This window comes from Cyprinodon tularosa, unplaced genomic scaffold (assembly GCF_016077235.1).
Source record: "Cyprinodon tularosa strain WSP-4 unplaced genomic scaffold, ASM1607723v1 ctg654, whole genome shotgun sequence".
Classification (NCBI taxonomy): domain Eukaryota; kingdom Metazoa; phylum Chordata; class Actinopteri; order Cyprinodontiformes; family Cyprinodontidae; genus Cyprinodon; species Cyprinodon tularosa.
In genome coordinates this window covers 765-14,929 of record NW_024039401.1, presented here as the reverse complement: position 1 = coordinate 14,929, position 14,165 = coordinate 765, and the positions used below count along the sequence as shown (strand labels likewise).

The 14,165-nt window shown below is 38.3% G+C and overlaps 1 protein-coding gene across 3 annotated transcripts in view; it reads right to left on the bottom strand.

Moving 5' to 3' along the window:
- The window catches only part of lrrk2 (leucine-rich repeat kinase 2), a 78,030-nt gene extending 64,365 nt beyond the window's left edge, over positions 1 to 13,665 (bottom strand). For 2 of the 3 annotated variants that reach the window (XR_005282824.1, XM_038309031.1), the window contains exons 1-6: positions 13,578 to 13,665; positions 13,222 to 13,331; positions 9,446 to 9,534; positions 4,621 to 4,755; positions 4,010 to 4,144; positions 1,563 to 1,694 (exon numbers count right to left, since the gene is read on the bottom strand). Coding sequence is in view for 2 of the 3 variants with exons in the window: in XM_038309031.1 (XP_038164959.1) it covers positions 1,563 to 1,694; positions 4,010 to 4,144; positions 4,621 to 4,755; positions 9,446 to 9,534; positions 13,222 to 13,331; positions 13,578 to 13,601 (625 nt within the window). In the remaining variant the exon portion in view is untranslated. The remainder of the gene's footprint in view (positions 1 to 1,562; positions 1,695 to 4,009; positions 4,145 to 4,620; positions 4,756 to 9,445; positions 9,535 to 13,221; positions 13,332 to 13,577) is intronic. The other variant, XM_038309032.1, reaches the window with a different exon arrangement.
- Positions 13,666 to 14,165: the final 500 nt, after the last annotated feature.

The following is a 14,165-nucleotide window of genomic DNA, read 5'->3' as shown; positions in this document are numbered from 1 at the left end:
CGTCGAGGATTAAGGCCTCTATACATAGGTCGTGCGCCATAACTGCTGCACCACCTGCATGCCCTGCACTACTTTTAAGACGTTTTTAACATATTTTAAATATTTTAATATACATTACAGTCTATAATTATGGCAGATTTTATGTAGTTTTGTCCGTTTTATTTTTAAAAGCAAATATTTCTAAACCATTATATTGGAGCAATTTCATAATTTTAATTTTAGCGAAAATGCTTGTTATAAATGTGTACAGGATACAGTTGTAAACATTAATTGAAGACATGCTCTGGTTTATATAATATATAATTTGCCTAGAGGTTAGAGTAGGGCACTTTGAGACGGTTGCAAGTACCAAGTTCGATCCCCACAGCCTCCACTCTGGGTTCCAGAGCAAGACCCTTAAACCCACACTGCTACCCATGCACCGCACAGTGGCAACCCACTGCTCCTCAAGGGGATGGGTTAAATGCAGAGAGGGAATTTCCCCATTGTGGGACAATAAAGGGACTTAGATTTACATTGAAAAATATATCATGATACAAGTTTTGGCCATATCATCAAGAAAGTTAATTGACTGTAGCCTAGATACTTCTCAACAACACACGGCTGACGAATGAGCAGTAATGCAACATTTAGGCTTAATTAAAAAGCTTGATAAAAGCTACAAACGCTCACTGGGGCAATTTAGAGGTTAATAAATAAAAATCTGTCAAGTCTGAAAGATCAAATTGTACGAAATGATGGATTTGAAAGGAAATTGCCTGAACACATTATTACTCTGTTATAGTTCAATATCCTGCTTATATGAAGTAGAGTCAGTGTAAATTAATGATAAAAAGTTAAAATAATGAACATGTTGTAGTCTGTAGAAAAAAAAACTCAACTTCCTTGGGCAAGCGATTTATGCTGACAGTTTTTGCATTTCCTTGGGCTGGCATTACATGCCAGCAGCTCGATGATTGACTCATTGTGAATTTAACTGGGGGTAGACTGCACCCTGGATGCAGGTGATGTTATGTCAACTATGCTGAGTACAAAACACAAAAGAATCAAGTGATGAAAGAATAACAAAACATTCAAGGAGTTTGAAGGATGGCTGTCTTTCCAGGCCCTTTACCTTAATTTGTTTTTGTATTTACAAATTATTTCAAGAAGCCTTGGGAACCCTGTTTGGGCACTCAAATGAGCTTGACCTATCAAAACCTTATAAATCCAGAACAGCATAATCTGGACTTTCTGAAATGGTTTAATGGCACAGAAAGCTTTGTAAATCTAAACGTGTGATTTTAAAGAAATTGGTTTTAAAAAATCTCTAACAAATAAAAATAATTCTAGGAATCTTTGCTGACCTCTAGCAAGAAAATGTCCGTCTCATTTTATCTCAGACAGTGAGACGAAAAATAAGGTTTTTGTGTGAAAATTTTAAAACAGAATTTTTTTTTTAGGGTAGATGACATGAAACTAACAATGAAATCCAGGCCCAGTGACTAACGTTGGCAGAGAAGAACAATTATAAAACGGGGAAAACAAGCCACTCCCTGCTTCCTTGGATGCAGGGCTCTGACCTGAAGTGAACCTCCTCAACAGCAGGCAGGCCACCTCCTGCAGCTCCTCCACCTCAGGGAAGGCGTCCATGGCAGAGATGACTATGCTGTAACACCGAGTGCCTCCTGACATCAACACCTCCACGTTACTGGCTGCATAAGAGACGCATGTAAGCAATATGCAAGGTAGAGTAGATACTAAGAGAAGATTTCATAACAAACTAACAAGGTGTGAACAGATACAGACTTATTCACAAACTTATCCAACATTGATAAAGTGATGCAGTTAAAGCCTGGAAACACCATCCATGATGGTCTCCAGGTTTGAGATAATCCTTGTAACTCAAACTGAGAGGGACTCTGTCAACATCAGAGTGGAAAATAAGCTGGAACGGTCCAGAACTGCATGCTAGTAAAAGTTTTAGAAGTGGTGCACCGTTCTGGAAACAACTGCTTAGTGTTATTTTGTACCGCTAACTTCGGCAGACACTTACAGCCAATCTGTGATTGTAGCTCAATCAAGTTTAGCTTCATGTCTGCACAATCTCAGCAGCTTATTGCTCTCCCAACATCTTCTGTGCGCTCAGCTGTCTCTGCCTGGTGACCTAATAAACTATTTAAAGCTAAAAATGACTTGCCCAGTGCAAAAATTATTTTATCTAACTTCCAAAATAGTATTTCTTCCAGTTCACATGTAGTGATGCCACACTTACTTTAATTTCTGCAAGGAATCTACATGATATCCAAAATAATTAAATTATATTTCATGGTTATTTTTGGATATAAACCCATATAAAAAAAAGCACACATACTTTCTTGTATGAGTCTTTCACATAGTTCCTGTTTCTATCTATTCAAATAAGACGTAAATGTTTGCTTGCATAGTCACAAAAAGGTTTTTTTTTTTTATTCATTTATTCTGGGTATAGCCAAAAAAAGTTACAATCCCTGCATAGTTTGATCTCCATAATGCCAGTAAAGGCTTTTTAATCAACTAAAGGATGTGAAGAAATACTGACAGGGTTTTATTGTTCAATATTTTAAAGCTGGATTTAACAGTACGGAAATGATCACATTTATTCTGACGGTAAAGAATGTGCTTTTTGTTATTTTAAATGAATCAAGTATTTCATAGTAAAGCTAAGAGCTCAAAAATCTAAAATACAAAAGTGTAATTTAGCTGTTTTATATATGGGTTAAACTGGTCTATATCTAAGAAAAATAAAATGTTTGATCTAATATTTTAAAAACACAGACAGGGTGTAAGAAAACAATACCAGCTAGTTATTTTTACATACAGTCCCAGCAAGAATGTAAAACTACTTTCAGCACTGGACATACATGCAATGAAATACAGTAAACCAACATATTCTAGAGTGTGACGGCTAAGTCAATAAATAAGGTTTGTTTGCTCATATCCTCTCAGTTCCAGACCGCAGCGTCCACCTGATGAAGTCAACTTAATTACAGCTTCGCCTGACTCGCTGCAATCTTCCTGAATGTTATGGACTCAACCATGTTGATTGCTTGTTAACCTCTAGAGAGCAGTAGTACCGTAGCTCGCCACTAGGAGGAGTGATACCGTGCTAGCGTGGTGTGTAAAGGGCTGGTTATACTACCGCAGCAGTGTCTTGCAGTGAGCTTGTCGCAGGTATGACGCAGATACTTTTGATTTATGCCCAATATTGAAGCGTTGTCCACGCTATGTTATTCCACGCCACAGGGACAATCATGAGCTAGCTGTGGGTCTAGATACGGCCGAGGCGGTAAGGAAGTGGGGGCAAGTTTGTACGACAACAGAGGGACGTGAGGGCCCAAAAAAGCGGGGATCCAGGTGGAAAAAGGGTCCCAGTGTTGTTGCACAGGTACCAAAAAGGAAATACGCATAGTGTAGAGCGGATGTAGATTTGAGAAACAAGGTCGTCTGCGTGTGTGTCGCAGTGAACGCAGATACTCTGGTGCACCTCTCCAAAATTGTAGGTGACCGCAGATAGTGCCGCAGACAGGAGGCCTCTGATCGGTCAAATCTACATCCGATCTACACTATGTTCATTTCCTGTTTGGTACCTTACCGGCTTGTTTTGTTTGTATGACCGCCATAGTGAAAAACGATGTGCGAAGAGCGATGTGCGCGCGGACACTGGGACCCTTTTTCCACCTGGATCCCCGCTCTTTTTCGCCCTCATGTCCCTCTGTTGTCGCAAACTTGCCACTTGCGTTTTCCACTTCCTCACTGCCTCGGTCGAATCTACACCCACAGCTAGTTCGTGATCGTCCCTCTTTATCACGCTTCAAAATTGGGCAGAAATAAAAAATATCTGCCACAAGCTTACTGCAACGCACCACTGTAGGAATATAACCAGCCCTTCAGAGGCCTCCTGTCTGCGGCACTGTCTGCAGTCACCTACATTTATGGAGAGGTGCCCCAGAGTGTCTGGTAGTAGTATTAGGAAGAATCATGGTCGTACCTGGGCCAGCCAGAGGGAGCAACACTTTGATGGCCTGTATGAGAAGCTCAGGGCTGTCAGAGAAGTTCTGCAGAGCTGCAAGAACCACATGGTGGTCCTGGTTTTCCACAAACTCCAGTAGATGATCATCACTCACTAAGAAAGAAAAAAAAGGAACAAATAAATATTCTGTGATTATTAATAAACAGTCATTTACTTTCAGCTCCTATAGATGTAAAAGAATTTCATAAACAGGAGTCCTAACGTTCTTCTACACCTTCAGGTATTTCTAAACAAACAATGGCTCACGACATGGCGTACCATTATAATTTAATAATAAATCATTTCATGTAAATCATCAGTATGCTGACTCAGCACTTTGCAGAAGTGGCCCATTTCTGCAAAACCTCTTCAGGCTCTCATATTTCAGATCAACCTCACAGGTGGGTTCTCACAGTTTTCCAAATAAGACACTTTGCATAAACCAAGCATGTTTTACTCTGGAAAAAGTTCCCGAACTGTTGTGGTTCATTTTTAAGCAAACAAGTTAAGCCACAGTACGTTTAAACATCACTTAAATGAGGCCGCGTTTACTCTTTTATCAATATTAAAGGAAAAGCATGCCGTCCCACCTCTGTCCAGCAACAGCTGCAGAGCTTTGCAACCTTGGAACTGGAGCTCCTCATTGGTAGGAAACGTCTTCATCACCTGCACAACCAGACTGAACACATCCTCCTCTTCTTCAAGAACCAGCAGAGGAACTGGATCTGTCCAAAGATGTCACAAGTCAAAGAGCTGTTAGTTGTTAATATGTGCGTCAGAAGGTTATTAAGAGGGGAAAAAAACTTTGTTCTAAATGTCATCTAGAAATCAGGTTTCACAGAGTTAAAGAAAAAAAAAAATCCTAAAAAAAAAAAAAAAAAAAAAAAAGAGTAGAAATAGTGGTGTTCCACAAGATCCAGTACTTGGCTCCAATGATTTGGAATGCAGGCAAGACATTAAAACCAATAATGTTTATGATGGATCTGTATGAAACTTAGCAAATTATTAGTAAAAACTTCCTAAATGAATTATTTTTTTCCAGCTTTATTCTTTTCAAATGTTATATTTGAAATATATCTTAATTGTATTTTTTCCAATTAGATTTTCTACAGATATTATATTTTTGCTGTTTTTACTTTTTGTTTTTCAGATCGAGTTTTATTAAATGTATTTTATTCAGAATGTGTTTTACTTATTCCATTCTTTTCACTTCAAGCCAAATACCAACACTCAGGAGTAAAGAGAATGTGACCTGGAAAACGCAATTTGAAAAGTATAACTTTTGAAAAACTTTAACTGAAATAAGTAAAATTGAAAAAATAAGATAAAAAAAATCTGAAAGACAAGTAAAAAAAAAAACAAAAATGAAAAAGATTAAATATAAAGATAAAAACTGAAAAAAACAAAAACAGGGGAGCTTCGGGGACGCAGTGGTTAGCGCACATGACCCATGTATAGAGGCCTTAGTCCTCGAGGCGGCTGAACCTGGGTTCAAATCCAACCTGTGGTCCTTTGCCGTATGTGTCTCCCCCTCTCTCATACCCCCTCTCATGTCAGCCTACTGTCCAAAAAAAACGAGCCACTAGTGTTGAAAAAACTCAAACAAAAACAACTAAATCTAAAACAAAAAAGTAAACAAGTTGGTCTTAAACCTTTTTTTGAGTAAAACATTTTTCAAAGTTTAATTCCTAGATTGTCTTTTTAAATTCTATTTAAAAAACAAATCTATTTTCTTGCAAAAATAATGGAAGAAAATCCACTCCATACTGTTCTATCAATCCTCTGAAATCACAGGGAAGACAGACACAAGAAAACTCCAACGATAAGCCTGGAGAATCTCTAGAGATCCATAGCTAAGGTGGGATAGATCCAGGGATTTATGCACCTGCACTTCAAAGGACACAACTTTGAGGACCGTGGTGGTTATGGCCATTGAGCAGAACACACTGTGCCACCAGCTAAACACAGTAGTGGCCGTGTGATACAATGGAAATGCTCTCCATCAGCCAGACAAGGAGATGGAAGGAAAATAAGCTTCAACATTTAACAGGACCACAAAACTAACCATAGAGCCAGAAAAAAAAGAAGTGGTCAAGAGTAAAGCAGGCCGAGTCAAGGTCCAGACCAAAATCCAGTTCAGAATATATACCGTAGCAAGAAACTCTCCATTTGATCTGATGGGCTTTGAGAAATGCTGAAACAAGATATGAGCTAAAGTTAAATTAACTCTACTTGTGCAAACATGGTTCAAAGAAATCCTTCCAGACTTCAAGCTGTACTCGCAGCTGAAGGCGGTTTAAGCTAAATCCAATGAATACTACACACTGAATGTCATATTTAGAAATTAACTGAAAGTCAAATTGGTTTGTGTGCTACTTGTGTTGACTTTTAACACATATTCTCTGACAAATACAATGAAATCTCCATCGGCTAAGCATTTGATACCTTGAACAGACCAGTTAAGCCACAAAACTTCCACTTTCACAATTCCATAGTTAAGTGCTGAATAAGTCCTGACAATTGAAAACATGACCGTGTAAATTCCCCCGCTGCTTCAGATCATTACATTTAAGTTAAGGCCTCTGAGAAGGAAATGGTCGACCAATAATAAAAAAACAAAATAAAAAATAAAAACACCTAAAAATAAAAATGTAATCAGGAAATTAAACTGAAAAACTTCTTGTTCAAAAAAGTATTTTGAGAGGAACTTTGCTGCTTTCTCAGAATTTTTTGTTCATTTTTTCAATTGTTTTTAAACTGATTTGCATTCTTCTCAAACTGCATTTTACTTTAAGGCCAATACAAACACTTGTGCTCAGGCAAAAAAATGTTGCCAATATCCTTGCAGGCCAATAGAAATGCATCTTTGCTCGTCACTCCAGAGGAAAGCCCGCCCCTAAAAGTGAAGAGAATGTGATTTGCAAGAGAAAACTGAAAAGATTCAATAAGAAAAAACATGAGAATCAAATAAGGAAAGAAAAATTGAAACATATTCTAATCTAAAAATAATTGCAAAGTTGTTCTCAAGAACTTATTGTGATTAAGCTTTTCAGGGTTTAATTTTTTGGATGACATTTCAATTCCCAAAACCTGTTCTCTGCTTGCAACAGCAGCAAAAAGCCTTCATACTTGTGGATTATTAATATTTACAGATCAGCAAAGACAAATCATCATGATAAAAAAATAGAAAGACTGTTCTGAGAAAGAGTTTAAATTGGTTGCTCTAAAAATAGAGTTAAAGCGTCACATTGGCCCAGAAGAGGGAAGCCCCACATTCCAGGCGTGCAACAAGCTTTGTCACCAGGAAGAACTCGACCAGTGAGATCACTCCTGCACGGCAAGTGAGAACAATTTAAAACTTGTAATCTTCCAAAGGACAAGGAACAGGAAAACAGAGTTTTGTCAGATGGTTCTATGAGCCATCCTTAAAATGATCCTTATTAACTTTAGATTAATTTAACAATCAAACACTTTACTTGAAATATTCTGGTTTTTCTGTTTTATCAGCATGTTTACAGGAATATATGAAGCATATTTGTGAGGTCAGACACTGATGTTGGATGAGAATGCTCAGCTCATGCCTTTTTATTCCAGCTGTGTCTTATCAGCTTGGTAAATACTCTCTGAGCCTTTCTAGTTCTTTCAAAGCAAACTCACTCATTCATGTTTTTGTGGACGTCTGTCTGACGTCTGTCTTTTACTGGACCTAAGGGACAGAGCCAGATCTCTGACCAACCAACCCCCCTGTGTGATTTCACCTGGACTACTGCTTTGTGGCAGAGCTGCTGTCGTTTTATATCCCTTCCGCTTAGTTCTTACTAAAGATAGACCGATACGTCTGCCGGCTGGTGTTTGTGGGCTAATATATGTTTTCATCTGTTAAAAAATTAATTAATTAACATTCCTTTTTAGTTTAAACTGAGAGTTATGTAACATTTATTATAATTGTGTGATTGTTAATATATAAAAAGAAGAAGAAAAACAATATCTGCTTCAAAAATCTGCCCCCCCTGGAAAAAAAAATAAAAAAAGTTATGGGTAAGTGTTGTAAAAGTTATGAGCACGCTGAAGCATGCTGGCACACATCGACATACGGCGAGTATGCCAGCGTATTCCATATGTAGGCCATAAGATAAGGCTAAGTTATCTGATCATTGCCATGCGTTAAATGTACGGTACTCATAAGTCATTACCCATTACGCTGCCGTGCGTTATGCATAAGTTAGGCTGTTCTTGGACATAAGTTCTGGACTTGTTAGGAATACGCTATATATACGCCCAAAATTGAAAAAATACATAGAAAGTTCAGCACACCCCTATCAATAAGATCAAAAAGGCCTGGGAATACGACTTAAATATCTTACTGTCAAACAATGAATGGGAAACTATTCTCAAACTAACCAATACATCATCTCTATGCGCTCGTCACTGTTTGTTACAATTTAAGGTCGTACACAGAGCCCACTGGTCAAAAGCTAGACTTTCAAGTATCTACCCGAATGTGGACCCTCACTGTGATAAATGCTTGATCAGGGAAGCCTCCCTCATTCACATGTTTTGGACATGCCCAAGCCTGGAGGATTTCTGGAGGGAGGTCTTCCGGACTTTGTCCATAATTCTTGAGATCGATTTAAAGCCCAACCCTTTGGTTGCTATTTTTGGCACCACTGGCGAGGGCAGCACCCGCCTCTCACCAACTCAATGTCATGTTGTGTCTTTCACCTCCCTGCTGGTTCGGCGAGCTGTTCTGATGAGATGGAAGGATGCTGCCCCGCTCACCCATACTCAGTGGCTTAAAGATGTTATGTCATGCCTTACTCTCGAGAAAATTCGTTACTCAATAACTAACTCAGTAGAAAACTTTTTTACTGTGTGGGGACCATTCTTGAAGTACTTCCATCACTATAAATTGAGATGAAGATCTCTCACTGTCTACCTTCCTACCTATGTTGAATTTGAATTCCAGTTAGGTTATAAGTCTTTGGTGTTATCCAGGAACAGGGACCGACTGTACTATAACTGTTACTGCTGGTATGGGTTAGGGGTTTTGTTTTGGTGGTGTTGCTTTCACATTCTGACTTTTTTTTTTCCTTTACACTCTAGACTTGGATGTAAACATCAGTGTACAATGTTGTATGTTAAAATGAAAATTCAATAAAAATATTCTGAGAAAAAGAAAGTTCAGTACATGCCAACGTTTCAGGAGATTCTGGGACCTTGGGCTATGCTGGCTAAATCGTCAAAGTGTGACAGGGTCATTTAGACTGATGTCATAATAATCAGTGTCGGCCGATCTTCAGCTCTTAGATATCATTAACCCTGGCATGAGGCCTAATGATATGGGTCAGTGAATGGATACTTCTGTCCATGCGGTGTACGTAAACAGGAGATCTTTCCTGTGTATTGATCACTTACCCGATCTGAGCATTAGTGCCAGGGCTCTAAATCCAACCACGGTCACTTCAGGGTCGGCAATATGCTGAGAAAGGACCTTCAGGATCTGCCTGGAACATAAAAATCGGAACAATAAACCATAAGAACTGTAAATAGAGCTGCATCACGTTGGAAAATTATGTGTTGGTATTTTTATAAGGGAAGATCAAAACGGCATCTGGTTTAACAAATACAGAATTTCCTGAACCCTCTCCTTTTCTAGCTGAGCTTGCTTTACTCTTTAAGACCTAAAATATGGTGAGAAATATAATCTGATATCAGACTTAGGTTTTTGTTCCTCTTCCCTCCATTAAAGACATTTGATCCCATCATCATCATCGTCAGTGACCCCTTACACCCCCACCATGGACTGTTCTCCCTGCTGCCCTCTGGGAAGAGACTTTGTAGCAAATTCTACAACAGCTTTTTCCCCCACAGACTGTTGAACTGCTGATCTCTAAGCTGGACTCTGCATCATATTATTTTGCACTACCAATGTTGCCGAACTTTTATAATTGTTTTAAATCAGACACAACTCAATGTTTCTACAGCATTTTGCACCATATTTATTTTGCACTGCACTTTTTCATATTAATTCCATTTTGCACCTTTATTTAAACTGGCTTCTTTTTCTCCTACACTGTTTAGATACTGATCACTGCTGCACTTTTTAATGGTAATGTTTATCTACTCCAGCTGCAATATCATTACAACTGTTGTAAGCTGTATGCAACAAAAATTTCATTTTGTATACAGTACACTGTTGCATACAAAATGACAATACAATTTGTCTTGTTGCTGCAATGTATGAACCAAAACAACAATTCTCACTCGGAACCAAAGCCTGAACTCATCACATCACTTATTGCATTGATTTGCTTGATTCATTTTATGAAGTCAAAATTCTGCCCAAATTTCAAATGCGTGATAAAATATATATCAGATATAACTGGTTTTGCGTGTTCGGGCGGAACTCTTTGCAGTTGAGCGTAAAGCCGTATGTTCGGAAAAGAAGCTTGAAGCAGAGAGAAAGCTAGAGAATGGGAAAATGCTAATTTCAACAAAAGTGGCTGGAAATCGGGACAAAGCTGCAGCCTGTCGTGATTATATATATATACATATATGTATATATATATATATATATATATATATATATATATATATATATATATATATATATATATATATATATAAGAAGTCATGCATAAAAACACTCTAAATTCATGTGGAAAGTAGTTTACATACATGTGTGTCTTTTAAATAAGAGTGCTAGTATCAGTATTTTTTTACACGTGAACTTTTGACAAAAATCTGACTTGATAGATTTAGCATGCAGTGAAACTGCTTTAGTGTCGGGTCTTTATGAATGAACCCTTTTCTGTTACTTAAAATAAAATGTTAATCTGTCCAACAAACCATCTCAGAACTTTTAATCAGTTTTTAGTTTAGTTTAGTTTAGTTTCATAGCTGTTGTTTTTGGATAAAGTAAAACTGACGCATGTTGGTGAGTCAGAAAACAGATGCTTGCCTAAATTTCCTTATTTCCACTGTTGGAGCAATAAAGTTGTTTTAAACAATTGGGACTGAAAGGAAAAAGGCTGAACAGGAAGGTGAGCAGATCTTCTCACCAGGCAGGGTGATGACAACCATAAAAATAAGTGCATTGTGAGAAGTAATAAAAGACTGAGCTGGTCGTTAAATTATGGAAAAAAGTGGGAAGACCCAGGTGGTGGGGGGGGCTTAATGTCTAAGGTTCTAAAGAAGGCTTGGTTTTGTCCAACGAGGCAATAATCCCACAGAGAAAACAGAAAATACCCGAGCTGCTTCTGTCATCTGCTCTGAAAAAAGCTCACCATCAGAGAAAGACTGCTTCATTGCTGTCATTACTGCTTTTATGGCAGCTAAAATGCTAACTTGTACATTTATAGATGGGTTTCTGTCTCACACAATGTCAGCATAACTGCAAACTTTAGGGGTTTTTTATCTCTTAAATTGATGGAAAAGGTGAAAGGTTGCTCCTGTTACGAGCAACCTTTCATCTAGATCACGTAGAAAACAAGGCGGGCATCTGCTAAAACCTAAAGTAAGACGAAGAAAGAAGCTGCGCTTTTAATTTAGAGGAGGAACAGACTCCTTTGGGAAGCAGCCATTCAAAATGGCCCTTCCCAGTCAAACGCCAGCCGAATGGCAGTCCACCTCCCTGCAACTAGAAATCCCCTCCAACTTCCAGCCAGTTGAGTGACCCCCTCTACCACATTTTTTACTCTGACTCCACCCTTCCACTGAATTACAGGGTCTGACCAGGAAATGACGCTTCTCTATAGATCTTACTGTCCACAAATCATGACAGAAAGAATATTTTAGTACAAAGATTGCACTCACTCAAGGAAAGTGGGGAAATTTTGAATGGCTCTAACTGTATAACAGTGGTGAGAGGAGTGTTTCATTATTATCTGCCATTTTACATAATATAATCCCACCTACAGGAGCCAATTAGTCACTTCCTTTATTTAAATTTAGACCATACTTTCTAATGCATTGTCACCAACAGATGGCTGATCCACACACTGCTGCGGATTATTCTCTGATATTAGGCAGCTTTATATTTCCAGTTAGCAACTGAGAATCGAAACCAAGAATGGAAAGTAAAAGAATTTAACAATTAAGAAATAATTTAACTGACTGGTTTTGATTGATTCTTGATTTTCAAAGCCAAAGCGACTTAGAAGCATCATAGTTGTCTCATATTTGTTTTTTGTGACCCGATAGCTAACCCATCTAACGCTGATTGAGGTACTAACCCATGTAGCCAAAGTTCTGCTTTGCTCAGAGACCTGTTGCTGTTTAACATAGTTTGCAGCGGCTGGTGTAAATTTCATCAGCTGCGTGGTTTGCATCACAATGCCTGTGTTTTCCCCCTTTTTATAAAGTCCCCCTAAATTTCCATCATCCACTTTTTTTGTTGTTTTTATTCTTTTTTTTTTTTTTTTATCAGATAAAATCATCCAGTAGAAAAAGCAGTGGGCTGCCACACGTGTCACTGACTCCAGACCAGATAGTCTGAATTTTCTGTTGCATGGAGGTAGTGAATAAAAGAATGAAATAAAATAAAAATAAAAACAGGGCTATATCTTATAGTTTAAAGAAGTGGTTCCCAAATAATGTAGAAGGAAGTTACTTGTTTTATATTAACATGAATTTTCTTATTCTTTGTTATTTAAAGAAGATTGTAGTTTATTTCATAGCAATATATAACTTACTGTAGTTGACTTTTCCTTGTTTAACAGTTTAAAAGTTAAAGTGGGGGGGTGGGTTATCTTTTGGTGCTAAAACTATCCTGTGAACCAGAGGGGGGCTCAGAAAAGTTAAATGTTTGAGCCACTGGTCTGCTGCAGACCTCTGGTCTAACAGGGGATCCTATCTCAGTACGGCTGAAGCTAAAAGTGCCAAAGCTCCATTTTTAAATCATTGTTAAAGTAAAACTGTAAAAATAAGTACAACATAAACAATGAGTTACAGTTTCTTTGGAGCGCATATAATCATAAGAAACTCAATCAGTGTTATGTCTTCAGTACAGGAGCCACAAACAGGGGCCAGGACCAGTTCTACGGAGACAAGGGCCCCTGTTGGCCCCGTCTAGGACCGGCCATGATGCAGACTATTGCAAACATTCCAGCTCAACTAATACTGCAGCAAGAACTTTGTGTTTGCAGTACTGCTCACTCTGATGTCTGACCAAGAGGATGTTCTTCACTTACTGGTGCAGTCCCAGTACCTCCCACTCCCCGCTGGCCTGCAGGGGTCTGGTAAGCTCCTCCAGTGTGTTTGGGCATATTTCAATGAGCTTGCAAAGCAACGACAAGCCCACCTGAGGAAACAGAAAGCAGCTTTATTTGAAATCATTTCGACTAAATGCAACAACGAAAAAAAAAAAGGAATGGCATTTAGTGAAAGAGGAATCATATCAGATTTTTCTCCAAATGACTCAGTGGTTTCACTTTCAGGACTCTTTGGAAAAGCCAGAACAGTTTCTGATGTCTGTAACTCATACCTTGATAAGCAAAGGTATAATGTATATTAAGGTTTAACATAAAAACAACTAAAGATGGGTTACCTGCTGGACTCCTTTGCTGCTCATATAAGATGAAAGTACCACAGTAAGGGGAAGGTGAAGGTCTTTGTCTTTAAACAGCTCAGCCGCTGCAACAAAGAGCATCAGACCACACAGGTTAGCTTTAAACAGAGAACTGCTTCTATTTTTATTTGGACTGAAGAATAAAATGTTTCACGGAGATGAAAGATTTAACAAATAGACTAAGAGTTATAAGAGGAAATAGTTCTGAGAATAAAGGCAAAAAAAAATGTCCCCACAGTGTTATTTATGGAGAGACGCATTTTACAGCAGGATAGATAAGTCCAACTATTAAAGCATGACACATAGTTTAAGGATAAATCTATTTTAATATGCATAATTTTTACTTAAGTCCAGATATCCAACAGCATCCAACTAACCTGAAGAATAGACACATAAACTCTGTTAAAACATGAAGTGTTGTTTGCTCTGAGCCAGGTCTCTACAGTTAGGTACGCTCAGATCCGGTGTTCTGTCAGCTCGGCATACCGCATCAGACCAGCATAGCCGTATGCATGCGCACGTGTATTAAGGGCAGATTAGACTTCTGCAACCGCACACATCAAATGT